Raw genomic sequence first — 25,650 nt, forward strand, 5'->3', positions numbered from 1 at the left:
GAAGGGAAGGATAATGTGTCTCAAACTGTTGACAATATTTAGCCAGCAGGAAGGAGTTCTAGGGCCAGTCACAATTTACAAGGATTTCATTTTATCCTATCAACAACTCTGTGAGGTAGGCGCTATGATTCTATTTTACACGTGAGGAAAATGAGTGTCAAAGAGGTATTTACTGAACCAAATCCAGCTGTGAAGCTCTGCGGGGCCTGACCTCCCTACATCCCACCGCTGGTGGCCCCCGGGAGAGCCCCGGCCACGCAACGGCCATGCCCCCCAAAAGCCACGCCCACGCACTCAGGGCACACCTGCACCAAGAGGTAGAGGACAGCCAAAGGCAGGATGACCACAGCGAAGAGTGGCGTGCTGGCCACGATGACCACGAGGGTGGAGATGGAGTTGTAGAAGGAATTCAGCAGCATGAGGATGGTGGGAGCCAGAACCTCGTCGATGATGTAGACGTCCTTGGAGAAGCGGTTGAGGATGCGGCCTGAGGGCGTCGTATCGAAGAAGGACTGTGGCGAGCGCATCTTGTTGTGCAGCAGTGCCTGGTGAAGCAAGCGCGCAGCCTGGACGCCTCCCACCGCCATCATGATGGCTGACAGCATCACCAGGAGCCCTGGTGGAGGAGGAGAGGCGCGCTCGTTCACCTGGGCCAGGTGGCAGGCAGGCAGGGGCAGGTTCCGAGATGCGGGAGGGCCTCGGTGACCTAGGCAGGCTAAGAGGCCCAGCATGGCTAGGATGAGCTAGACGGGGCCAGAGGCAGGTAGACTGCTAGGGTGGGTTAGGGAGTCCCTGGGGCTGCGACAGTGGAGAGAGATTCAGAGGCAAGGGCGTGGTTTGGGGGACCCAGCAGCCCAGAGATGAGGAAGGGGCCACCGTAGCCCCTTCTAGGTATCTCTGCAGGCTCACCTTGCAGAATTCCCAAGGCGGCATAGACGCCCAGCCTCTGGGAGGTGTTGTTCTGCTGGCCGTTCACCACAGCCTCACCGGTCCAGGCACTGAGCCAAACGTTGGCCCCAATGGCAGCCGCACTTTGACCCCCGTGCAGCAGACAGATGGCCAGCATGGCACAGAGCCCCACGGCCCTGGCGTAATCCCAGAACACACTCAGCTTCACCTGCATGGCCACAGCGGTTGCACAGAGGACTCCGGTGAGCCCCCGGACTGCTAGGGGCCTGCCCACCCTCTCCATCCCTCCCCGCCCAAGCTACTCACAGTGCCCATCTCCACCTTCTCCTCCTGGGTCAGCACATGGCTCGCCTTTGCCTCTGTTGCCTGCACTACCTTTTCTGCCGCACCCAGGCGCCTCCTGGGCACAGGCCGACCCTGGCCCTCTCTTTCCAGGGACATGGCACTCAGCTGTCTGCGGAGGCAACTGGTCAGGCCCAGGGAGGAGGCCTCCAGCACAGCCACAGACAGAGCCCCAGAAGGAGGTTCAGGCTGCAGCCGGAGGCCTGGGGTGTGTCAGGGAGAACGCCCACCTGCGCCCCCCGTCAGGGCTTGGGAGCCCTGGTACCGTCTCCCGGGGGCTGAGAGCTCCCAGGTGCTCACCTCATAAACTGCTTCTGGACCTCGTATGTCACTGGCTCATGAACCGTCAGGTCTGTGTGGTTGCTGAGCGGGTCCTCAGTCAGCAGCACCTCCTCAACCTCTTTGTCCTCCAAGGCTGCAGCGGGGAGGCAGAAAGGAGAGCTTGGCTAGCTCACCCCGCAGGCCCCTGGTATGCCCCGCCCCACTCCAATGAAGAGGCCTGAATGGACAAGCCAGAGGCGAGGTGAGAGGTGAGCAAGAATAACAATAAAAATAAACGACGAATTTCGTGTTGGAAAGAAAAAGGGTGGCAAGAAAGACTTAGGTCAGACAGGAAGAAAAGCGTCCCATCAGGGACTACGTAGAAGGGGGTTCAAATATAAGGGTCAGGAGCTTGGGCTCTAGAGTCAGACCGGCTGAGCTAAAATCCCACTTCCTCACCGCATGGGTTTAGGCAGGCATGAAAATGGGGATAATAATAGTACCTACTTCATTGTGTCCTTGTGAGGATTAAAGGAAAGAATGTGTGTCAAGAGCTTGCAAGGGGCATAGCCCTTAGTAAATGCTCGAGACATGTTAGCTGCATATCCGGAAGTAGGAGAGAAAGCCCAGGAGAAGGTCTGTGAGCCAGCCGGGAGCCTGGGGCTGGGGAGCCAGGACTGGACAACAAAGGGGTCTCAATATGCTCCGCGAGGACAGGGATTTTTCTGTTTGTTCATTGCTGTCTCAGCACCTGGAATAGTGCCTGGACATAGTAATTGCTCAATAAATATTTGTTGATAAATAAATGACTTTTCCAAGCATTTGCACATTTACTAAACAGTTCATCTGTGAAACAGTTTTGCCGTACAAGCTGGGCCTGGGCCCTTAGGCCCTTTTGACACATGAAGGCAGATGAGGAGGAAGGGCTTGAATCCATCCACTTCACTTTCCCTGCTGGTGATGTCTGACATCACGCAGATGGTCCAAGTTCCCCAGAACCTCCCTTGTGAAACACTGGGCCTGTGCACAGACACTCAGAGGCTCCAGGACAGGGGAGATGCTGGGAGGGCAGGGGAATACGGAGGGCCAAGAATGGCAGATACCGGTCCTGCTGTCGGCCTCCTGGTGCTTCTTGCCCTCATCGGGTGCATGGTTGCGGAGAAAGTTGGCGAAGGAGCCGTTGTGCTGCAGCAGGGCCGCGTAAGTGCCGACCTCAGACACCTGCCCGTCAGCTAGCACTATGACAAAGTCCGTCTGGGGCAGGAAGCTGATGCCATGCGTCACTAGCACCCGTGTCTGGGGAGAAGGCAGCAGGCTATCACTCCCACTGCCCTCAGCACACACCCCTGGCACGGAGCGAGTGTGAGGTGCTGTGTGCTGGCAGCATGAGCAGATACATCAGGGACTCACCCCGTGCTCACCGCAGCTGCCTCAGTGCCTGAGGGGCACCGTCCCCCAGCCCCGCCCCAGGTTTCCCCCACTGCCCAGCCCATGCTCCTGTTCCTCAGGCCCTCCATACCTCCAGGTCTCACCCGAACCCCTTGGCCTCCCACCAGTCTTCTCCTGTGGCCCTAGACCTCACCTTAGCCCCCTTAGCCTCTGGGAGGACTCACCTTTCCTGCCAGCACACCTTCTGGCCCAATGACTTGGTCAAAGATATGTTTGGCCACGTGGGAGTCCACGGCTGACAACGGGTCATCCAGCAAAAAAATGTCAGCATCACTGTAAACAGCTCGGGCCAGACTGACCCGCTGACGCTGGCCCCCAGACAGGTTAATGCCCTGGATGGGTTGGAGGAGGGAGGTGAGAGGTGTGTATTGGGTAGAAGGGAGTCAGGCCATCACAAGGGGGACAAGGGCTCTGTCTATTGTCATTCAAAAAGGCAGACCTCTAAATTCACATTTCATATGCCTGGTCCTGTACCTGGGAAGCTCTAAGGCCATGGAGGAAGGGGTGGTGGCTCTCAGAGTCCTCCCAGGGCAGGTGAGGACATCGTGCTCCCGCCCAACTGGTTTCCCTGCCTTCCACCTTCATACTCTGGGAGGCTGGAAATCCCCAGGAGGTCCTTAACAGGACTTTCAGTCTCCCATCAACCATACGGTTCACAGATGACTTTCATAACAATTATCCCATTTGGTCCTCTTGTCAGTCTTTCCAGGGAGGTATCATTAGCCCCACTTTCTAGATGAAGAAACTAGAGCTCAAGACGTTAATGACTTTGTCCAGGGTCCCAAACTATTAAGGGCAAAAGCAAGGATGGAAACCCAGCATCCACCCCAGAATTCATCAACCCTGAGATCATTCACGTACCAGAGGGGAGGTAAGTTCACTCCTTAAACCCATTACGCAGAAACTGAGGCACACAGCAGCAGGGCTGGGCCTAGAGGGCAGACCCCAGAGGTATAGCCTGCTTTCCTACAACCAGCTTTCCTCATTCCCTCTGGAACAGGCCCGCTCTTTGGGGGTACCCTGAGAAACTGACCCCTGGGTAGAACAAATGTGGGTTGGGAGCTGGAGCTGCTGAGAAGCAAGGGGTGGACATGGAAGCTATAGTGACTGACACGCGTGAACATGCCTGCATTCAACCAACCAGTCTTTCTCCAGTGCTACTATGTTCTGGGCACTAAATCAGGCTTGTGTGTGTGAGGTCAGTGTGGGTCCAGGAGAGATGGGAAGGAGGAGTTGTATCGTAGATCAGGAGGTCTACTCTGGGTTCCTATAATCTCGGACTCCTACTTAAAAATTTCCCATCCCGACTGCCAGGCTCAGGCCCTCATTTCCCCAGGGCACCACGAGAGCCCCCTCACTGGTTCCTGTGCCTTTGGGCCCCTCCACACTGCAGCCAGGGCAGCTTTTCAAAATGCAATTCCTGTCCCTGCTTAAAACTCTTCACTGACAAGTTGAAAGTCAAGGTAAAAAATGATGGTAATGGATTATAACACGTTGAATCAAATAAGAATCCATGAGCCCACGTTGATATCAAAAAATTAATGAATAAGTAATAAGTCAACTAATAACTATAGAAGGAATGGAGTTAGAAAATCAACATTTGGCCAACATCATAGTAAACACTGACTCAGGCAAAAATCATCAATGAAAGTTATAAAATGAAATCATCAGTAGACGATACCATCTCAATCAAGAGATCAAAGTTAACATTGTCAGTAATGCATGAACTGACATCGTGTGCCTCCTGATATGATGCAACAAGAAGGACACAACGTTACTTCTTTGGCTTTTCCCCAAAAAAATATATTCCGAATCTAATCGTGTTCAAATTGAGAAACATTCTGCAAAATAACTGGCCTGTACTCTTCAAAAGTGTTGATGTTCTAAAAGACAAAGACTGAGGAATTATCCAGATTGATTGAGAATAAAGAGATATGACAACTAAATGAAACTCATGATCCTGGATTGAACCCTAGACCAGGAAAGAAAATAGCTAAAAAAGACATTACTGGGACAAATGATGACATTTCAAATGTCAGACAGTCAATTAGATAATAATACTGTATTAATGATAAATTTCTTGATTTTGATAACTCAACTATAGTTATGTAAGAGGATGTCTTTGCTTTGAGACACTGAAATCTTTAGTATATAAAAAAAGAGGTGAAGCTATAAAACTCAGAGGAAAACACAGGGGAAAAGTTTCATGACATTGGACTTGGCAATGATTTTTTTGGATAAGACACTAAAAGCACAAGCAACAAAAGTAAAAATAGAAAAATTGGATCACATTAAAATTGAAAACTTCTGTGCATCAAAGGACACAATCAGCAGAGTGAAAAGACAACCTTCGGAAGAGGAGAAAATATTTGCAACTCATATATCTGATAGGGGGTTAATATCTAGTATGTATAAAGAACTCCTACAACTCAACAACAAAAAACCAAACAACTTCAATAAAATCTGGGCAAAGGACTTGAACAGACACTTCTCCAGAGAAGGTATACAAACTACCAATAGACACGTGAAAAGATGCTCAACATTACTAATCACTGGGAAATGCAAATCAAAACCTCAGTGAGATACCACCTCACATCCATTAGGATGACTACTACCAAAAGACAAAAACAAAAAACCAAACAACCACCCCAGAAAACAACAAGTGTGGTCCAGAATGTGTAGAAGTTGGAGACCTTGTGTACTGTGGGTGGGAATGTTAAATGGTGCAGCCATTATGGAAAATAGTATGGCAGTTCCTCAAAAAAAAAAAAAAATAGAATTATGATTTAGCAATTCCACTTCTGGGTATGTACTAAAAAGAATTGAAAGTAGGGTCTTAAAAAGATCTTTGCACACCCGTGTCCATAGCAGCTTTACTCACAATAGCTGAAAGGCGGAAGCAACCCAAGTAACCATTGTTGGATGAATGGATAAGTAAAAGTTGCTATTTAATAGGTACAGAGTTTTAGTTTTGCAAGATAAAGAGAGGTCTGGAGATTGCCTGTACAACAATGTGAGTGTATTTAACACTACTGACCTATATACTTAAAAGGATTTCTAAGGTAAAGATTTATGTTATGTATATTTTGCGACTGTTAAAAATTAATAAATTAATTAAAAAAATAAAAACTTCCACTGATGTCCCATGGTTTTTAGGGTAAAGGCCAAAACCTTAATCAAAGTCTTCAAGGCTCTACCTTACCCTGTTTCTGCCACACCCCTTCTAACCTCCAGTCACACCAAATTGCACAGAAATGCCAGTCCACCCACCATCCCTCGGCTTTCAAAGGCTTTCCATCACTTGGTAAAAGCCACAGTTCTTACAGTGGTCTCCAAGGCCCAATGTGACCTGGCTGCCTGGACACCTCACTGACCTCATCTCCTCCTCATCCCTGCTCATTCCACTCCATCCACATTGCTCTTCTTGCTGGTCCTTAAATGTCCCAATCACACTCCTGCCTCAGGGCCTTTGCACTTACTGCTCTCTCTGCCTCAAATGTCTCAGACAGGGCTTCATGTTCGAAGATACGGACCACTCCCTCACTTTGTTCAAGTCTCCGATTCTCAGTGAGGTTTTCCCAAAGCACACTAACAATACAACCCTGCACATACTCCTATATCCCTTCCCTGTTCCATTCTTTCCCCTTAGCGTTTATCTAATATTATGTATTTTACTGATTTATCTTGCTATCATCTCTTTCCTCCAGAATGTAAGCTATATGAAGGCAGAGATTTTAGTCTGGTGTATTTACTACTGTATAATATTGCCTGGCATAAAGTAGGTAGGTAATAAAATCTGATGAATGATGAGAGCTTCTTCCTTAGCTATTAAGATTCAGCTCAAAAGTGATGCTTTTCCTTATGCAGACCACCCCGTGACTGCCTTCCAATACCCTGCACAGGCCTTCAGCCTGGCCCCCAGGACATTCTACAGCACCTACCTGTTTACAAGTCAGTTTCCCCCAGTAATAGCTCTGTTTCACCAGTGCCTAGCACACAGCTAGGCATGATACTACATGAATGTGTGAATGAATGAATGAATGAATGCATATCTGGACCTGGGCTGGATTGAGGTGGGCAGCTATATGTGCTAACTCCCCAGAGGATGGAAGAGGAGCCTACCTTCTCTCCGATCTCTGTCTTGCTCCCACCAGGCAGCACCTCCAGGTCAGCTAGCAGGGCACAGGCCTCCAGAGCCTGTTGGTACCGCTTGGGGTCCAGGGCTTGGCCAAACAGCACGTTTTCCTGAAGAGTGCAGTTCTGTATCCAAGCCTGCTGGGGCACGTAGGCCACGGAGCCCTGGCCAAAGGAGAAGGTTACCTCGGGGTTTGCCCAAGGCCTGGCCAAGCTTCCCGTCCCAGGAGTCCCTGCCCCTCTCACCTTCATATACACCTTGCCTTCCAGCTTCTCCATCTCTCCCAGCAGGGCAGACAACAGGGAGGACTTACCACAACCCACAGGCCCCACCACAGCCACTAGTGCCCCTTTTGGCACCTGGATATCTAGGCTGGGGGCAAGAAGACAAGTAGCCCAGTCAGAGGAGGAATCAGGGTTGTTTTTTTTTTTTTTGCAGTACATGGGCCTCTCACTGTTGTGGCCTCTCCCATTGCGGAGCACAGGCTCCAGACGCGCAGGCTCAGCGGCCATGGCTCACGGGCCCAGCCGCTCCGCGGCATGTGGGATCTTCCCGGACCAGGGCACGAACCCGTGTCCCCTGCATCGGCAGGCGGACTCCCAACCACTGCGCCACCAGGGAAGCCCTGGAATCAGGGTTTTGGTCCCCCACCTTCCACCTGGAGACCTAAGCCCTCCTCCCTTTCAGACACCACCCTGGCAAGCTGAGGCTCTTCCTGCTTCTCAGGCCAAAGACTGAAGCGTGAGAGTGGGGTTGGGTTCCGCTATTGATCTGACCTTTGGCTCACTTTAGGCAGCTGAGGAGGGAAGGGGAAGCTGGTACCTGTGCAGGGTGGGTGGTAGGTTCTGGGACCAGGTGAAGGTGCCATTGTGTATGGTGACTGTATAACCTGGGAGGACACAGGTGTACAGCGTCAGGGGGCCCAGGGCAAGGCGAGGAGGATCCCTGGGTGGGGAGAGGTGTGGGAAGCCCTAGGGGGAGGGCAGGGAATCTTGTGGGGGGTGGGGGAGGGAGGGGAGACAGGAAGTCCTGGGGAGGAGCAGGGGGAGCCCTAGGGAAGGAAGGTGGTGGGGGAGGCGTGGAGAGGGACGACGAGAGGAGAGAAAAGAGCCAGAAGAGGAAGAAGGCGGGCACAGAGTGAGAGCAGATACGAAAAGAGGATGAAGAAAAGGGGGTCACAGGAGAAAAGTTAAAAGCTTGGAACAGAGAATTTTCTGGAGCAGTGGCTGGGGCAAGGGCAACCCAGGTTGAGGCTGTCTGGACCTGGGGTGATGGTCTTTCTTTCCACACACTGGGAGTCAAGTTCATCTTGGCTCAGGAAATGCTGGATCCGTTTCAGAGACACACTGGTCTGCATGCAGAAGGGTGCGGGTCAGCCCGGGGAGCTGTGCTCTTCCTGTACCATCTCCTCTTACCCTTGCTGGCCCCCAACTTCCTGGGTGAGGCTGGGCCCCCTGAGGGCCCAGAGGCTGGTGCTAGGGCCCCTCCCATGACTGAGTCTTGGCTGGCTCCCACAGCCAAAGACGGTCCAGGCTGGTAACAGGAGGCTGTCTCCAGAACTTGGGTTTCCAAGGACCTTACCTGACTTCCTCTGACTCCAAATGGCCCCTGACTCTAATGACCTCATTCAACTGGGAACAATTCTTCATGATGCCAAATGGCCCTCCCCCGATTCCAGTAACTCTCCCTGATTATCCCCTGACCCTAAGTGACCCCATCAACCTGCCCACACTCCAGCAGAACCCCCGGCCCTATCCAGCATTACCTGGGCCAAGTTGCTGATTAACTGGGGCAGCATGTTGAGGGGAATTTTTAAGATGTTGAACAGGGACACGGACACAAAGGCCTTCTCAGCATCCAGCACGTTGTTCTTGTCCACGGACACGTACATCCCGAGGGTGGTCAGGGTCACCTGGGCAGGGGTGGGGATGGGTGTCAGGGTGGCGTCTGCAGGGTCCAGGGGCCCAGGCTGGCCAGGCAGGAGGCGGGACGCCAGCCCAGGCAGGGGCGCCTCACCACGAAGGGGGTGCAGATCCAGATGAAAGTGGACGTGGCATGGAGGTAGGCAGCCTGGCGCATCAGCCGGAGCTCCTCCTGCCGGATGTCCTCCACCTGCTTCAGGAAGCTGGGCTCCCAGGCGTACAGCTTCAGCACCTTGATGCCGCCCAGGATCTCGCTCATCAGCCTGATGCGTGAGTCCTTGAGTTTCATTTGCTCTACCTACGGAGAGTGTGGAAAGTGCACACCCCGAGCCCCTCCCCAGACCTCCACCCACAGGGGCTCACACCTTCCCTGCACTCACACACACGGCAGCCGGACTGCTCACCGTTCCTCCCCGCCTGCCTGTGCTGCACCCCAGCCTGGAACGCCCAGCCCGACCTACCCTCTTCTCTGCTGGAAAAAATCCAGCTCCAGTCTCAGTGCCCCATCACTGACCCTCACAGGCAGCACCCGCTGCCCCTTCTCTGGGTTTCTAAGGCACGTTCTCACAGGGGACCCTGTGCATGTATGTTGCCTCAACTCGATGTGAGCCTAAGGGAACAGATCCCTTATTCCTCTTTGTTCCCCAGTCCCTATAACCCAGGGTGCAGCACGCCAAATCAATCTATTCATTCACCCCAATTTATTGAGTGCCTATTATGTGCCAGGCCATGTGCTAGATGTAGGGCAGATAATGAAGAACAACTCAAGGCCCTGGCCATCGTGAAGCTGACAGTCTGATGGGCGAGGTAGACAGGAAGCAAACAACCGCCTGAATAAATGCTTAATAAATTATTACGCATACTCCGATGGGAGTTACAGGATTCTGGGAGAGAATAATGGGGTAGGGACTGGGAAATCAGAGTTTATGCTGGGAGGTGAAGGAAGGGAGGGAACTGGGCAAGGAAGGAAGGGTGAAGCACATTCTAGGGAACAGTACGTATGGTAGCCCAGAGGTATTCAGAGCTTGTTGATTTGGAGAAAAGAAAGGCCATACTGGATGAAACTTGGCCATATCCCAGGGGGTGAGGGATTGAAAGGTGAGCAGGGGCCTGGTGGGTGGCGGTAGGGAATTTGTCATTTATCCTATGTACAGTGGGAAGCTAGGGAAGACATCAGGAAATGTTTGCAAATAAATAATGAGCCTTGGTTCCTCAGCTGCAAAATGAGAATGTTTCTAAAACCCTCTCAGGGTTGGGGGCTAGAATAAGCTAAGGTTTGTGAAGGTGGCTTGGAGCCGTCCGTACTCGGTGAGCAAGGTAGTTGGTAAAGCCCAGGTTAGTGACTGCTCTCCGCCAGGTACCTGGCCAAGGCTCCAGGCAGGAGCAGGGCAGTTGCTAGCACCCACCTGGAACGCACGCATTTTCACAGCCACGGCTCCATTGAGCGGAATCAGCAAGACCATGAGAACGACTCCAGCCAGGACAGAGGGACCCAGGTTCTGAGGAGGCACAATAGATAGACTAGACAGACAGACAGAGTATATAGACAGAACCCAACAGGCAGAGGCCTATTGACCTGAAATGCAGGGAAGGGCAAGAAGCAAAAGATGGTGGTCAGCCAAACAGATGGACAGCAAAAAGCAGACACACAGATAAAGCCAAAATGACGAAAACATTTGCAAAAACAGCCGGCCATCAGATAATGACAAGAGATAGGGACAAACAGGCAGACATAGAAGGGTGTCCAGACACACAGGAAGGCAAATACAGACAGGCAATGACAGTCAGAGTCACACCCACCTTGCCTCCAAGTCCCTCTTCCCTCCCCTGGGTTCTGTGAGAAGGATTATCACACAGGCCAGAAAGACACCAGCATCCTCACCGTCCCGTCCCCCACCCCTCTGCTGACCCAGAATAACCCTCTCTTGTCCCATCTGAAGGAAGAGAAGGTCAGAGGAAGGAGGCAGAGATCAGGGTTCAAGAGGCACCTGCCAGGACTTCCCTGGTGGCGCAGTGGTTAAGAATCCGCCTGCCAGTGCAGGGGACACGGGTCCGAGCCCTGGTCCAGGAAGATCCCACATGCCGCAGAGCAACTAAGCCCGTGAGCCACAACTACTAAGCCTGCACCCTAGAGCCTGAAAGCCACAACTACTGAGTCCGTGAGCCACAACTACTGAAGCCCGTGCTCCGCAACAAGAGAAGCCACTGCAATGAGAAGCCCGCGCACCGCAAGGAAGAGTAGCTCCCGCTTGCCGCAACTAGAGAAAGCCCGCGCGCAGCAACGAAGACCCAACGCAGCCAAATAAATAAATTAATTAATTAATTTTAAAAAAAAAAAGAAGAGTCACCTGCCAGAGGAAGTACACTGCCAGGATCATCTGCAGGGGTGCTGACCACAGCAGGTTGATGAAGGGGACAACATCCATGAAGCGCTGGGCGTCCACTGACATGAGGTTAACAATTTCTCCCGCAGTGGACTCACGTTTGACTGAATTGGTGATGACCAGAGCCTGCAGGTGGACAGCAGGGTGAGGGACTGGGCCCGCGCGTCTCTCCAAAGCTCCCCAGGGCTGGCCTCCCCAACCCCCACGCCCTGCTCCAGCTGACCTTCCTATAGATGACACCTATGATGCCCGTGCGAAACCTCAACCCCATCACAAAGATGCAGTGGTAATACTGGTGTAAGATCAGAGTCTGCGTCACGGAGCACACGAACATCAGCCCGGCCACCAGAAAGCCCCACCAGGTGGGGGCCGTGGGGTTTGAAATAAATCTGATCAGGACGCTGGAAGGTGAGGAGAGAGGCATGAGGGTGGGCAGGGCTCCCCCAGTCTACTCCCTCTACTGCTGCTCCCCTTTCCCCTCAGCCTCCACTCTGCCCCTGCCTCTGAAACCTCTCAGGGGGAGGCTGCTGGCCCTCCACACCCCCACCCAGACCAGGGGGACTTGGCGCAGAGCTGCCTCAAGCCCTCCACCCTTACTCCTTTCTGCCTCCACCTCCTTTCCTGCCTACCATGGCCCCCCACCACCCACCCCTTTATCACCCTCTGGCCACCTGCCTCACCGGCCTGCCTTTCTTGCCTCCTTGGACCATGTGGCAGGAAGCAGTGCAACATGTCCATTGATTACACTTTCCTGCACCTTCTTCTGGGCTGCCGAGGGCTCTGAAGTCCACTGCGTGACCACACAGACCCTCGCCCCTCACATCCACCCATCTCAATATCAGCGACCTCCCACGCTGCCCAGTGACCTTCTCCGGGGCCCTAATCTACTTCCTCTCCCGCAGTCCTTTTCACCTCTTGTCCTCTCACCTGTCCTCACCCCCCACCTCTCTCAGCAGCTGCCCACTTAAATCTTCCCACTGAGAACTCCCTGCCAACTACAAACTTCCCTGCAAACACTTGCCCTCTTCCTTTCGTCCTGCCTCAGGACAGGAGGCGTCCTTTCAACTTTCCACGCCGGGTCCTGCCCCCCAAGCCCTGGATCCCACCTGCCTCCTCAGGAACGTGTTTCGTCGTTGGCCCCCTTTTTCTCCTGGTCTTCAGTATCCTCCTCTCCACTGGCAGCTCTGTGCCTTGGCCGACTGACATGACCAAGTCTCTTCCATGTTAGGACAAACCTCCCCTTGGCCCCATGGAGCAACCTCCATAGTCATGGCCAGGCTTCTTCTGCTGTGGGTTGGGTGTAACTCCCCAAAAGACATTTCAAGTCATAACCCCTGGTACCTGTGCATGTGACCTTATTTGGAAACAGGGTCTTTGCAGACGTAATCAAGTTAAGATAAGGTCATATTGGAGTAGGGTGGCCCATAATCCAGTGACTGGTGTCTTTATAAGAGAAAAGAGAGGGAGGTTTGCACACAGAGACACAGATGCAGACAGACAGACCCACACACACACACAGGAGGATGCCATGCAAAGATGGAGGCAGAGATCGGAGCGATGAGTCTCTAAGCCTAGGAATGCCAAGGACTGCCAGCCCCACCAGCACCTGGGAGGCGTGGAACAGAGTCTCACTCAGAGCCTCTAGAAGGAACCTACCCACTGACACTTTGATTTCAGACCTCTGGCTTCCAGAACTGTGAAAGAATACATTTCTGTTTTCAGCCACCCAGTTTGTGGTACTCTGTTACCCTGGAAAACTAAGAACCTTTATAGGAAGTTTCTAGACCTCCACTGGCCCCATCTCCACTGCAGAAACCCTATTCTCAGGCCCTTCCCTTGTGTCGCAGCCTCTGTTCCTGGCAAAGTCACCCACAAACTCCACGTTGCCTTCCTCAGGCTCTATTTTACTGGTCAACTTGCTTCACTGGAGACCACGCCTTCCCCCATAAGGGTTCTCTGTGCCCTGCTCCACAATCTGGGTTCTTTTCCCCACTTCGTCCCCCCACACTAGTCTTCTGCTCACCCATACCTGTCAGAATGCCCTAGGGCTCCGTCTGGGGCCTCTGCACGGGCTCTCTGGGAGAGGTTAGCCACAGATATGGGACCCTGGGCTTCTACCCGATGCCTCTGCAAATGTGATCTCCAGCTAGCTGGGAATCTCCAGCAACTCAGGTCCCAAATGGCCAAGATGCCCCTCACCTCCTTGCCCAGGGCCCAGGTCTCTCTTCCTGCTGAGTTCACCATCTCAGCAAAAGGCCCATCATCCTCCAGCTACCCAGGCCAGAACCCAGGTCACCTTTTCCCCTCCCTCTCCCTGGCACCAGCACTCATTTCCAGAGAGTAGCTCCTGAATCCTTTCTCATTCCTGACCTGGACTTTCCTTGGACCTGGTTGGCCCACTTCCATGTGGCCACCCTGCCCTGCCTCCCCCACACTACTGGCAGGGGATCCTTCCAGAATGAAAACCAGACACCCCTCCCTGGCTTCAAATCTTTCAAGGATTTCTTTAGCTCTCCCTCCCTCCCTTTGTTGTCCTGCCCCTCACTTTGGTCACACACCCCCCCCACCACAGCATTCAGAAGTACCTGGAGTTCCTGAGTTATGCTGTTTCAGGCCTTTGTGACTTTGCACCTTCCCCTCCTTCCTCACCTAGTCAGCAAATTGCCTGTCTTTCCAAACTTGATAAGCTCTCTGGCTGGCAAGTGTACCCTGCCCCTTCCCAGGCTGGCTTCCTTGCTCCTCTGGGTTTTTTTCAGACACCTAAGTACACCTCCGCCCACACTGTGCTCTAATAGACTTACACATTGGTTTCTCCCACAAGACTTTAAGACCATATCTTAGTTATCTTTGTATACCTAGTGTCTGGCACCATTCTGGGACCTGGGGGCTCAAAATATGTTCACTGAATGAATGAATGCACAAATGTATGACTGGAGGGCCAAAGGATTGAGGGCTCAGCTGCTAGCTCCTTCCCATCCCCTCATTTGAGAGCTCTTTCTAGCCCAAGCCACTCACGTGATAGATGGCGGAGCCTATCATCTGGAAAGAGCACCGTAGATGGAGTTCAGAGCCCTGGACTCAAATCCATCTTTCCCAGCTGTGTACCCTTGGCCAAGTCACTTCACCTCTCTGAGTTCCTATTTCCTCATTTTCTGGATTGTTTTTCGTTTTTCTGCTTCCTTGTTTGTAAAACGGGAAAAGGGCACCTCTCTGTAGGATTGTCAGGAGGATTTAAAGAGAGAATGTATGTTAATGTATACATCAGGGTACCTGGCAGTTGTACTTAGTCCAGATAAGTTGGATGTAAATGGGGAAATGAGGTGCAGAGGCTCTGCCACTAGCCAAAGGTCACACAGAAAGTGGGGAGAGCCCCTTCGGTTCCTGGTCTGGGGCTCTTCTCTCTACCCATTGTCCCCGAGGCCGGCCAGCCAGCCAGCCCCTTGCCCCGGGAAGGACTGCGTGGGAGGGAGCGTGGAGAGAGACCTCAGCAGCTGTGGGTTGATGAAGGACAGCAGGTCCTGGACCAGCTTGAAGCACATGCTGAGGAGGAAGCTGGAGCCAAAGGTGGCCATCAGGGCCCGCAGGAAGGGGGGCTCCCGGGCCTGGGGCCGGCCCCCCAGCAGCACCTCTCCCTCGCTGGACAGTCTCTTCCCAGAAGCCTCCGCAGCCTGGTGTCTGGTCCGGGGAGGAAGGAACAGTGGGTAGGAATGGGCACATGGGCCCCGTGAAGCCAAGGGCCACCGGGGCTGGGGAGGACCAGGTAGGAGGGGGAGCTCCTTCGTTGGCTCTCAGAACTGGGAGGGGGAAGGACAATGAGACTTTCCAGCTGAGAATCCCCAAGTGTCTTCAGGTGCTAGAGGATATATGAAGGGGTGCCCTAACTGCTCCTCAAGGACTATACACCCAGCAATTCCCAACCTGTGGCCCGCTCCATGCCCCGCCCAGGGCTGGCTCCAGGAGGATGCTGACAAGAAGGGAGACATGGGCAGGGCTGGCTAGTGGCCTAGTCACTGGCAAGCTGAGCAGGGAGGGAGTGGAGGTGGCATGGAGGGACAGAGAGGGGGTGCAGCAGGCAGCCTGGGGGCCATTAGGTCTTCCAGAGGCTCCAAGCCATGAGCCCAAGACACTGCTGAGCAAGTCCATGTCCCCGGTTCCTTCACAGCCAGTCAGCCATCAGAGGCTCAGGCGGAACCAGCATGGGCCCCAGGTTGTGGGTGGAAGGGGTTTCGGTCCTGGGGGGCGGGGGAGGACGTGGGTGAAGAAGAAGGGCTCAGAGCCTCAGCTTCCTTGGCTGGGTAGTCGGCCAGAGACAGGCTGCCAGTGGGCAGGCCCTTAGCCACAGGGTCGTCTCTTCCAGCCACTGCCTCCACGCAGGAAGCAGGATTGAGAGGGGGCGCTGGCCTCAACTTTCCTCCCCCAGCCCCTTCCCCTCCTGAGGGAAGTCCCTGGCAGGGCAGGGCCATGGTGAGCGCTGTGGGGCCAGACGGCTGGGGGTGGATTCTGGCTTTGCCACCACCAACTAGGGGACCTTGGGTGCATCATCAAACCTCTGTGCCTCAGTGACCTCATCCGGAACACAAAGGCAACAGAACCTGCACAGTAGCTGTCGGAGATTAACCACGTTAGTCTGCACGATGAGGACAATGCCTGGGACGGCGTAAGTGCTACGAAAGTGCCAGCCATCCTCCAGCATCAGTAGCGCTGGGAGAGCTGACCCCGGCCTGAGCTGCCCACCCCAGGGCCACCTGCACCTGCTCTTCTCCCCACGCCCAGCCATCTGATCTCCTGGGTCTACCAGCCCCGCCTGCAGGAGACCTGGGCTGTATGAAGGGGTGGGGGTAGGGGGCGCGGGGACGGGGCAGGAGGGGCGCCTCACCGCGCCGCCCGCTCTTGCTGCTTCTTCCTCTCCTCCAGCAGCCTCTGCACCACCACGTGGGAGCGGTCCTCCTTGTTCAGGCACCAGAGGTCCCACTCCTCCAAGGGCCGCCGGTAGCCGAGGATGGCCAACCTGGAGTGGACAGGCAGCACCAGCCTGGGTCAGAGTTTAGCAGCCTGGGGACAAGGGTCTCCAGGGAGGAGGGTGTCCCTAGGGAGCTGTGGCCAAGGAAAGTGTTCCTTTATTCGCACAGTGAGCAGGATGGGGGTCACTGCCTCCCACCCCAAGTTCCTACTCCCAGCCCTTTCTCACTCCTTCCCAGATGCCCCACCGACTCCTGGGCACTGATGACAAAATCCATGCTGGCCGCGGCCCTGGGGGATGACAAGGCCTGCTGGATGGAGCCCCAGCCCGAGGAGCCTCCCCAGTACAATATGGTTGATGGGCTGTCACCCAGGTCACAGACACAATTCTCCTGCTCTAGCTGCTCTGAGGGGCGCCCAAGAATGACAGCTGCAAGCTTCTCCCTGACCAAAGAGCCGGGAACTAACGGTCTCCTTCTAGGACCCTAGGCCTGTCCCCACGGCCTGGAGACACAGGTCTGGCCTGTGCCCTGGGATCAGAACTGGACCAGGACCGGCCTCTGTACTCAGCCCCCAGCACACTCTTGCCTGCCCCACGCCCACTGGGGTTCACAGCTCCTCAGGCCCCTGGACTCCTGGCCTGCTCCCCTTCCTCTTTCTCATCCCCCAACTCTCCATCCCCATTCCCCCTCCCCTGGGCCCCCAGGCTTGGGGAAGAGCCAACTCACTTTGTAAACCACCAGAAAGACAGGCGGGAGAGGAAGCCAGCTCCGGCCTCGGGGCAGGGGTTCTAGAAGGTGCAAGAGTGGGGCAGGGGACATCAGGAGGGCACACCACCCTCTCTAGGCAGAGCAGAGGGAGGAGGGTGGCCCGTTCCTTCCTGCTCCAAGTCCCAGTGTGCACACTGTGGAGGTGACATGAAGATGGAATGAACTGGAAGGGATGGGGGATGCTGGTGAGGGCTGGGCTGAGGGGTGGGCTGTGGCACCCCCACCACCACCCACCTCCATTAAGACTCACGGGGTCGATATTCTTGGGGGAGAAAAACGGTGGCTTCTCCCTGGAGCACGAGAGGACGAGGGCAGAGAGCACCAGGGCAAAGTAGATATAGAAGGTGGTGAAGCGGAAGGGGTCTGAGATCTTGCCCTGGGGGAGAAAGGAGAGGAGCATCAGAGCTTGGGAAGCCCTGGGCCTGCAGCCCTTGCCCCAAGGAGTCCTTTGGGGCACCAGACCCCTCTGGGGTAGAAGTCAGCAAAAGTGGGTACCTGGGTCCCCCTGCCCAGAGGCTTCTGAGAGACGGGAAAGGTCATAGGGGGTCCACTGTCCTGTGGAGACTTGCCCTGCTCATCTACATCACCTTGTCTAACCCTCCCTAACAGGTAGGGAATCTCATGATTCTCAGTCTGCAATTGAGGAAATGAGACTCTAGATGACTCAGGAATTTGCCCAAGATCACAAGGAGTAAGTGGGTTGTTCCCAGCCTGTGCGCCTATGAATATACTTGACTGCCTCCTCTTGAGATGGAGAAACGGAGACACTAGATTGATCCCCAGTGTTCCTACCACGCCCGCGCACCACTGAAGATCCAGAGGAAGGCCAGGAACTGAGGGAGATAGGAAAAAAGGGAGAACAAGACAACGGGATTCCAGGAAAGCCAGAACCGTTCGTGTCTGCGCACCTGCTCTCACTGAACGGACATCGTACTTGGTGGTGGCTGCTACGTTCCCACGAACAGCCAACAATGGCTGCATCTTGCTGCATTCCCCTGGGTTACAACGGTCCTCACCCGGCTCACCAGTCTGCTTCTCAGCAGAGGTACAAGAAGTAGGGAATGACACAAAAAGGACTGAACAGCAGAGGAGGGAGCTGGGGAGGGGCAGAAGAGAGGAGCCTGGGACCCAGCAGTGACCTTGAGCTCTGGGGACAATCCCTAGACAGCAGGGGACCTGGCAGGTTCCTCTCTTCCGCTTACCTGTGCCAAAGCTGAAAGGATCTTGGAACGGAAGGGGATGATGCCACAGACCACACACAGGAACCAGAAGATGACGAGGACCCCCGAAGACCGAAGCCCCTGCAGCCGCTCATACTGGATCAGCAGGGTGGCCAGCAGCTGTGCAGGGAGGGCAGGGGAGGCTGGGCCGGAGCATGCACATCCGGACCTGCCTCCATTCCTCCCCACGCCACATGGCCATACGTTTCTGGGGTTACCCACTCCTAAGGTGTCCAGCCTTCTCCTCAGAGCCCATGGTTCCCCCATCACAATCCCACAACCCACTGGAGATCCTCCCCAACCCAGATTCCCTGGTCCCACACTGACCATGGTGACCCCCACCACCAAGGGGGTGACAAAGAAGATGGGGGCAGGGGCCCAACCGTGGACCAGGCCATGGAAGGAGTAGAAGAGGTCAATCCAGGAGACACACCACAGCAGGACACCCAAGGCCTATGAACAGGGCACATGTTGGGGCCTCCATCCCCAAAGAAAGGGATGGTCCCCACTGGGGAGGAGCCTTTGCTCCTGAAACCAACAGACCTGCCCAGGTTTGCCCCCAAGGGCTGGGCTGGGCACTGGCCAGAAGCTTCTCCAGGGTGGGGAGAGCATTGCTGGAGAACTTGACTGAACTTCCCCAAGCAGAGATTATCTCAGCCCAACTGGCAGGCTGCCATGGCCCTGAGCACAGGGAGGGTGAGGCTGGGGAACCCAGACCAGTCCCTGAGGGGGGGGAAAGGGACCCATTAATAGGAGACTCTCCTAGGTCCTGGTCCCACCCGCAGGAGAGCCCTGAGCCGCTGACCGTCTTGAGCCTAGAGAGGCGAGAGAGAACGATGTAGCCTTGGTGGCGGTGCCGCAGGTAGAACAGGTAGCAGGGCAGGGCAGCCCACAGGTAGACGCAGGGGACCCAGGCCAGCACGGAGTTCTGGAAGCAGGGAGTGAAGTCCGGGCTGTCCGTGTGCATGGACAGATTGGAGTCCTGGGGACAAAGAGAAGAATTCAGGGGCAGCCTTGTGCAGCCCTGGGCTCACGCTCCAGGGAGGGGGCTGGGCCAGAGAGCTGCCCCATGCGCTCTGGGCGTCAGAAGGTGTGTGAATATGAAAGTCTAGGTGTGCAAACCAGCAGGCATTGTCCCGAGTGTGAGCTCTTCCAGGAGGCTAAGGGCGCTCCATTTCCTCATATTTTCTCTCTGTCTCTCTAACTGATGTTTAATTTAAGCACAATAAACTGCACCCATTTGAAGTGCACAGTCCAGTGAGTGACAGTCGTACACACCTGCAAAACTGCTCCCACCATAAAGATGGAGAATAATCCACCGTTCCACGAGTTCCTTCGTGCCCCTCTGCGGCCCATCCCTCCCAGGCAAACACTGGTCTGCTCTCTGTCGTTCTAGATTTCCGCTCTTTTATTTTAAATTAATTTTTAATTTTATCAAAGCAATATATGCACATGGCTGAAGAGCCCACTTTCTCTCTAAGCCTCTCCCAGGGAAGGGATAGGGAGCCTCTCTGAGCTTCAGTTGCCTCTCCTTTAAACTGGGGGCAGCCATCCCTGCCCCACCTACCTCCTCAGTGGGTGTGAACTCAAAGGAGCAAGGGGATGTGGAGAGAGCTTTGTAAACAAAGCTGGGGTGACCAACCGCCCCAGTTTGCATAGAACTGTCCTGGTTCTAGCACTGACAGTCTTGTGTCTTGGGGAACCACTGAGTCCAGACAAGACCGCTTTTTGTCTTTGCACCTGAGAACTTTTCTGGAAAGAGATGGGGGAACACATTCAAACACATATTTTACCAAGACTTTCCCTCAAGGCCACTTTGACTAATCTTTTTTTCCCTTCTTGCAAAGTATTAGACTGTCTTTACAGAAACTCATAAAATATAAACAACTAAAAAAAAAAAAAGGGACTTTCCTGGTGGCGCAGTGGTTAAGAATCCACCTGCCAATGCAGGGGACACAGGTTCGATCCCTGGTCCAGGAAGATCCCATATGCTGCGGAGCAACAAAGCCCATGCGCCACAACTACTGAGACAGCGTTCTAGAGCCCGCGTGCTGCAACTACTGAGCCCACGTGCCGCAACTACTGAAGCCCGTGTGCCTAGAGCCCGTGCTCCGCAACTAGCGAAGCCACCACGATGAGAAGCCCATGCACCACAACAAAGAGTAGCCCCTGCTTGCTGCAACTAGGGAAAGCCTGCGCGCAGCTACGAAGACCCAAGGCAGCCAAAAAAAAAACCCAAACCTCACCCACAATCCCATCCCCCTAGAGACAACTCAACACCAGAAGATAGAACCCTCTACCTTCTAACTGCCAGTTTAAATAATTGTCATTTTTATTTTTGTCAAAGTTATAACATGCACATAATTCTAAAGGTACATGAAAAGAAAATGGTACCCTGCCTCATCACTCCCCACCCCTAGTTCCACTCTCCAGGGGTAAGTATGTTCAAATATGCTAACTTGTTCTGGTAGCTACTTCTATGTTTTTTGCTTTTAATATCGTTACGTGATCTACCACTATTTGATAATCACTCTTTTCTTTTGTTCTGGGAGTTAAAGCTGTACCTCTCTTACATTCTCTCCACTTGAACTTCCTCAACTTTCCATGTAGAAACATAACAGGCTTTTGTTAAATAAATATTCACAGTTCACACTTTTTTGACTATATAAATATTGTTCACTACGACTGGCTCTACGCCTTTCAATACCTGTGTGACCTTAGGCAAGACGCTTGACCTTCACCTCTCTGGGCCTTAGTTTCTTCCAGGGTAACACTGAGATGATAACATCTCCCACGAGGCCCCTCCCACCTGGCCCCTCAGCCATCAGCCTAGCCCAGGCCCCCACCTCTTCCCGAGCAATTTCCACGGGGTTCTGGTCTCTTCCCTTCCATGCCCTATGGGCCCAGATCGCTGCCCACACTCTCCTGGTCTTCCCCTTCCTCCCTGGTCTTTCCTTCTAAGTCTCCTTACTGGTTCCCCTGCTTGGCATCAGAGTGCCCCGGAGCTCAGTCCTTTCCTCTTCTCCGTTTCCTTTTCCATTTGCACTCACCCCCAGGGCAATCTCTTCCAGTCTCACCTACATGCCAATGACTCCCAAGTTTATCTCTCTACCCCATCACTCTCCACATCCCCAACTCTAAATCCGACTGCCGACATCTCCACTTTACACATCGTACAAGTGGACATCTCCACTTTACACATCGTACAAGAGCCTACAAGGCCCCTCACAGCGTCCCTTCCCGCCAACCTGTGACCTCTCTCCCCGCCTCTCCTACATCACTCCAGCCAGTGGCCTCATTGCTATTCCTGAACATAACAGGCGTGTTCCTGCCTTCAGGGTCTTTGCACTGGCTGCTCTGTTTGGAACATTCCTCCCTTAGACATCCATAAGTCTTTCTTTCTGATTGAGGCCTAGGCTGACCACCCTGTTTCATATTTCACTTGCACCCTACCCCCAGCATTCCCAGTCCACTTCCTTAACCTTTCTCTGCTTTTTCTTTTCCCTACACCTACCACCTTCTAACATGCTACATAATTTAGAAATTTATTATGTTTTCTCTCATCTCTTTCTGCTGGCATGTGTGTTTCTTGAAGGAAAGAATCTTATTTCATTATTGATGTATCCTAAGTACCTAGAGCAGTGCCCGGCACACAGTAGGTGCTCAGCAAAAATTTGCTTAAATAACTTAAATTAAACATTTGTTGAATAAATGAATAAACAAAAGGATAATCTTACACCCTGCCTCTAAACCTTCAGTGGCTTCCTGCTGACTAGAAGACAAAGTCTAAGCATGGCATTCAAGTCCCACAACTGGCCTTGAACTATCTATCTACCTACCTATCTATCTATCTATGTGAACTATCAAACTATCTATGTGCCTGAGTTATCCCACCTTAAGAAAATATTTCATGGAGTGGTCTGCACACCCTGCTTCCCTTTCCTCAGCCTACCGTCACTCTTTAATCCCATCTGAGTCAGCCCTCTGCCTCCAAAGCACCTGCCCATGGCTGCGAGATTCCTGAAAGGCAGCGTTGTGCCCCTTGCCTCATGGCCCCAGACCTGCAGGGGCTCCTGCTGCCCCTGGAGCCAAGTGCAAGCACCCCTCCTTGCCTTCCCACTGCTCCCGTCCCCCACTGCCAGACTCACTTCACTCTAAATCTGCTCTGAGAGTCTCACTCCTACACCTTCGCTCAGCCTGGTCCCTATTTCTTCCACTTGTCAAGATCCCTACAGGGAAGGGTGGTGGGCCCGGCTTAGGACCCACCTCTCCCATCTTGAGCACGCTTCCTGCTCTGAAGTCAGCACCTAACGACGGAGCCGCCTTCTGGAGTACGTCTTCCACTTGATGACGTTCTGATAAAGGCCTGTTGTGAGCCAGGCAGCGGGGGGGGGGGGGGGGGGGAGAGGCACACTCGGAACAGACCCGTCCCTGCCCCTGGGGAGCATGAGGTCCAGGCACATGCTTCTTTGGGGCGCTTCACTCAAACCCCGGAGGGCAGAGGTTGTACTGTGTACATCTTGAATTCTAGAGCCCTGTACTCAGTAGTCGCTCAAGCGATGCGAGCCTAGGACCAGAAGACTCTTGCTGAGCGCTGGGCGCATGGCCCTGGGCTGGGCACAGGGTCACAGCGAGGCACTGGGCACATGGCCCTGGGCTGGGCACAGGGTCACAGAGAGGGGTTTTCTGTAGGCCTGATCACGCTGCACCAGGAGAGAGGAGACAGATGCCCTGGCCCATATTGTTTTCCTCTTTAAAACATTTCTGGGCTTCCCTGGTGGCGCAGTGGTTGAGAGTCCGCCTGCCGATGCAGGGGACACGGGTTCGTGCCCCGGTCCGGGAAGATCCCACGTGCCGCGGAGCGGCTGGGCCCGTGAGCCATGGCCGCTGAGCCTGCGCGTCCGGAGCCTGTGCTCCGCAACGGGAGAGGCCACCACAGTGAGAGGCCCGTGTACCACAAAAAAAAAAAACACATTTCTTAGCCAAGTATAGTATACTTACAGAAAAGTACACACAGCTTAAGTATACACCTCAGTGAATTTTCACACACTGAACACGCCTGTGTAACTAGAACTAGAATCAAGGAACAGGACATTGCCAACCCCCAGAAGCCCCTGTTGTGTCCCCTCCAAACCACTCCTCATCCCAGCAGAACACTGCTCTGAGTTCCAACAACATGTGATTTTGCCCGCGTGGGACCTTCCTATAAAGGAAATCACACATTTCCTGGGTCTATCATGTGTGGTTTCTTCTCTCCGCACTGCGTTTGGGGGTGTCATCCCTGGCGCTGAGTGTGAGTGTGGATTCTCCCTCCCCATTTCTGCTCCTGGTCCGTTGTATGAATAGACCCATGCACTTATCCATTCCACTGTCAAGGGGCAGCTGCACCCTGCTTTAACGCTTGGCAAGCCCGTTAATCCCATCCACTTAGTTGCCATCCAGATAGCTGGCCCAAGGCCGCCCCCAACTCTGACCATCTGGTCTTCGGGTCTGGAGTGAACTGCCAACCTCTCTGGGCCCAAGCTGAGCTTCACCTCCTACAGAAAGCATTTCTGGGGCACCCCAGCCGCCAGCGGGCTTTTCCTTGCTTTATTTTGTATGTTCTCAACAGCCTGATAAGTGACTATCAGCTGAGAGTGAGCAACACCCCTTATGTTTCAGTAGCATTTTATTATAGCACTTACGTGGTCATTATTCCAAAAGAGAAGACGACGAACAATGTTAGGCAAAAGAAAAGGCAGGCTCCCCCTGCTCTGGCAACAGGTCCAAGGACACCTGGCAGCTGGGACGGACACCCAGGCCTCGTGGCACCGAGCTGGGGTCCCTCCCACCCTGTGCTGCTTGGACCTGCACCTGTGAATACATCCTCTCTCTACAGCAACGTGAACCCTTCAGGATAGACACTGGGCCCTACTCTTATTCCTCTCCTCTCCTGCCCCGCAACTTCCAGCTCCCAGCACAGGGCCAGGTATGAGGAACAGCCCAGATTGACCTTGTGAGTCAAGGTCTGTGCGTTGACAGACAAGGGAGAGAGTGTATAGGTAGACGGGAGCCTGAGTTCAAAGGCACAACCAGGAATCACCACTTTCACTGGGTCAGGGTCAGGGCTCTCTGAGGCAGGCAGGGAGTGGTCCCGAGGAGAACCAAACCCTGATGCAGAGGACCCAGCGTGGGCTGCCTCTTTGGAGACTTCATCTCCCTGAACCTCAGTCTCCACACTAATGGGAGTAATGACAGCATCCCAGCCAGCTCCCCGCAAAGGGGGAGAATGAACAGCAAAGCACCTTGACTCCAATAGGACAACACTGGAGGAAGCAGGTGACTGAGCAAAGGCTGCCGGGACCTTGTTTTGGTTTCATAAACAAGTTCCACTGTGGCAAGAGTCAAGAGGTCTTGGGAGGACCAGGTGACGGCTTTGACCCACAGGGAGATCCGGCCTGGGCTCCTTTCCTTCAGATACGCATGTCCCAGCTGGGCAGAGCCCTCTCCAGGAGACAGTGGGTACCTGTCCTTGCCTGTGTCCTTAGACTATTGACCTCAGACTGCTCGCTAGGACAACGACAGGACACGTCACGCACAACGTGTTCAGAACGGAAATCCTGCCCGTCCCCCCTTCTCCAACCTGCCCACCTTGATGCAGGGCAATGCTTTCCTTCTCCCAGAATCCTCTGAGTCATCCTTTTTTTTTTTTGCGGTACGTGGGCCTCTCACTGTTGTGGCCTCTCCCGTTGCGGAGCACAGGCTCCGGACGCGCAGGCTCAGCGGCCGTGGCTCACGGGCCCAGCCGCTCCGCGGCATGTAGGGATCTTCCCAGACCGGGGCACGAACCCGCGTCCCCTGCATCGGCAGGCGGACTCTCAACCACTGCGCCACTAGGGAAGCCCTCTCTGAGTCGTCCTTGATTCTTTCTCCTTCTCTCACAGCCCACACCCAACCTTTTAGCAAATCCTGTCCACTCTACCTTCAAATTATTAGGCTGAACGATATGAAAGGGCTACATTTAACTCTTTTTAATCTATAAAAAGGCATCTTCATTTGGATCTCCCCGATACATCCGGGATACGACGGCTTCTCTCCACCCCACACTCTCACATGGACTGTGGCGTCGCGCCTTCTCTGGCCTCCCTGCTTCCACGCCAGCAGCTTGCCTAGCGGTCTCCTCCAGCACAGCAGCGGGAGGCAAGTCCTCATGAAACCTAAGCCAGACGTCTTAGTGATGCACCATGTCACTTCTCCGGTTAAAACCTGCCAAGGGCTCCTCATTTCACTCATAGTAAAAGCCAAAGTCTCCAAGGGGGC

At 53.9% G+C, this 25,650-nt stretch overlaps 1 protein-coding gene across 1 annotated transcript in view; it reads right to left on the minus strand.

Annotated features, from left to right (window-relative positions):
* Window positions 1-25,650, minus strand: part of ABCC3 (ATP binding cassette subfamily C member 3) — a 43,348-nt gene that overhangs the window by 11,504 nt on the left and 6,194 nt on the right. The window contains exons 2-23 of the mRNA XM_060132741.1: window positions 19,157-19,333; window positions 18,679-18,804; window positions 18,334-18,471; window positions 17,382-17,507; window positions 17,090-17,151; window positions 16,279-16,410; window positions 14,886-15,077; window positions 11,626-11,803; window positions 11,367-11,528; window positions 10,425-10,517; window positions 9,113-9,316; window positions 8,862-9,008; window positions 8,360-8,447; window positions 7,919-7,985; window positions 7,342-7,468; window positions 7,084-7,260; window positions 3,126-3,293; window positions 2,616-2,808; window positions 1,552-1,666; window positions 1,216-1,363; window positions 910-1,117; window positions 306-616 (exon numbers count right to left, since the gene is read on the minus strand). Of these exons, the coding sequence (XP_059988724.1) occupies window positions 306-616; window positions 910-1,117; window positions 1,216-1,363; window positions 1,552-1,666; window positions 2,616-2,808; window positions 3,126-3,293; window positions 7,084-7,260; window positions 7,342-7,468; window positions 7,919-7,985; window positions 8,360-8,447; window positions 8,862-9,008; window positions 9,113-9,316; window positions 10,425-10,517; window positions 11,367-11,528; window positions 11,626-11,803; window positions 14,886-15,077; window positions 16,279-16,410; window positions 17,090-17,151; window positions 17,382-17,507; window positions 18,334-18,471; window positions 18,679-18,804; window positions 19,157-19,333 (3,339 nt within the window). The remainder of the gene's footprint in view (window positions 1-305; window positions 617-909; window positions 1,118-1,215; window positions 1,364-1,551; window positions 1,667-2,615; window positions 2,809-3,125; window positions 3,294-7,083; window positions 7,261-7,341; window positions 7,469-7,918; window positions 7,986-8,359; window positions 8,448-8,861; window positions 9,009-9,112; window positions 9,317-10,424; window positions 10,518-11,366; window positions 11,529-11,625; window positions 11,804-14,885; window positions 15,078-16,278; window positions 16,411-17,089; window positions 17,152-17,381; window positions 17,508-18,333; window positions 18,472-18,678; window positions 18,805-19,156; window positions 19,334-25,650) is intronic.

Source organism: Lagenorhynchus albirostris, chromosome 20 (genome assembly GCF_949774975.1).
Source record: "Lagenorhynchus albirostris chromosome 20, mLagAlb1.1, whole genome shotgun sequence".
Lineage (NCBI taxonomy): Eukaryota > Metazoa > Chordata > Mammalia > Artiodactyla > Delphinidae > Lagenorhynchus > Lagenorhynchus albirostris.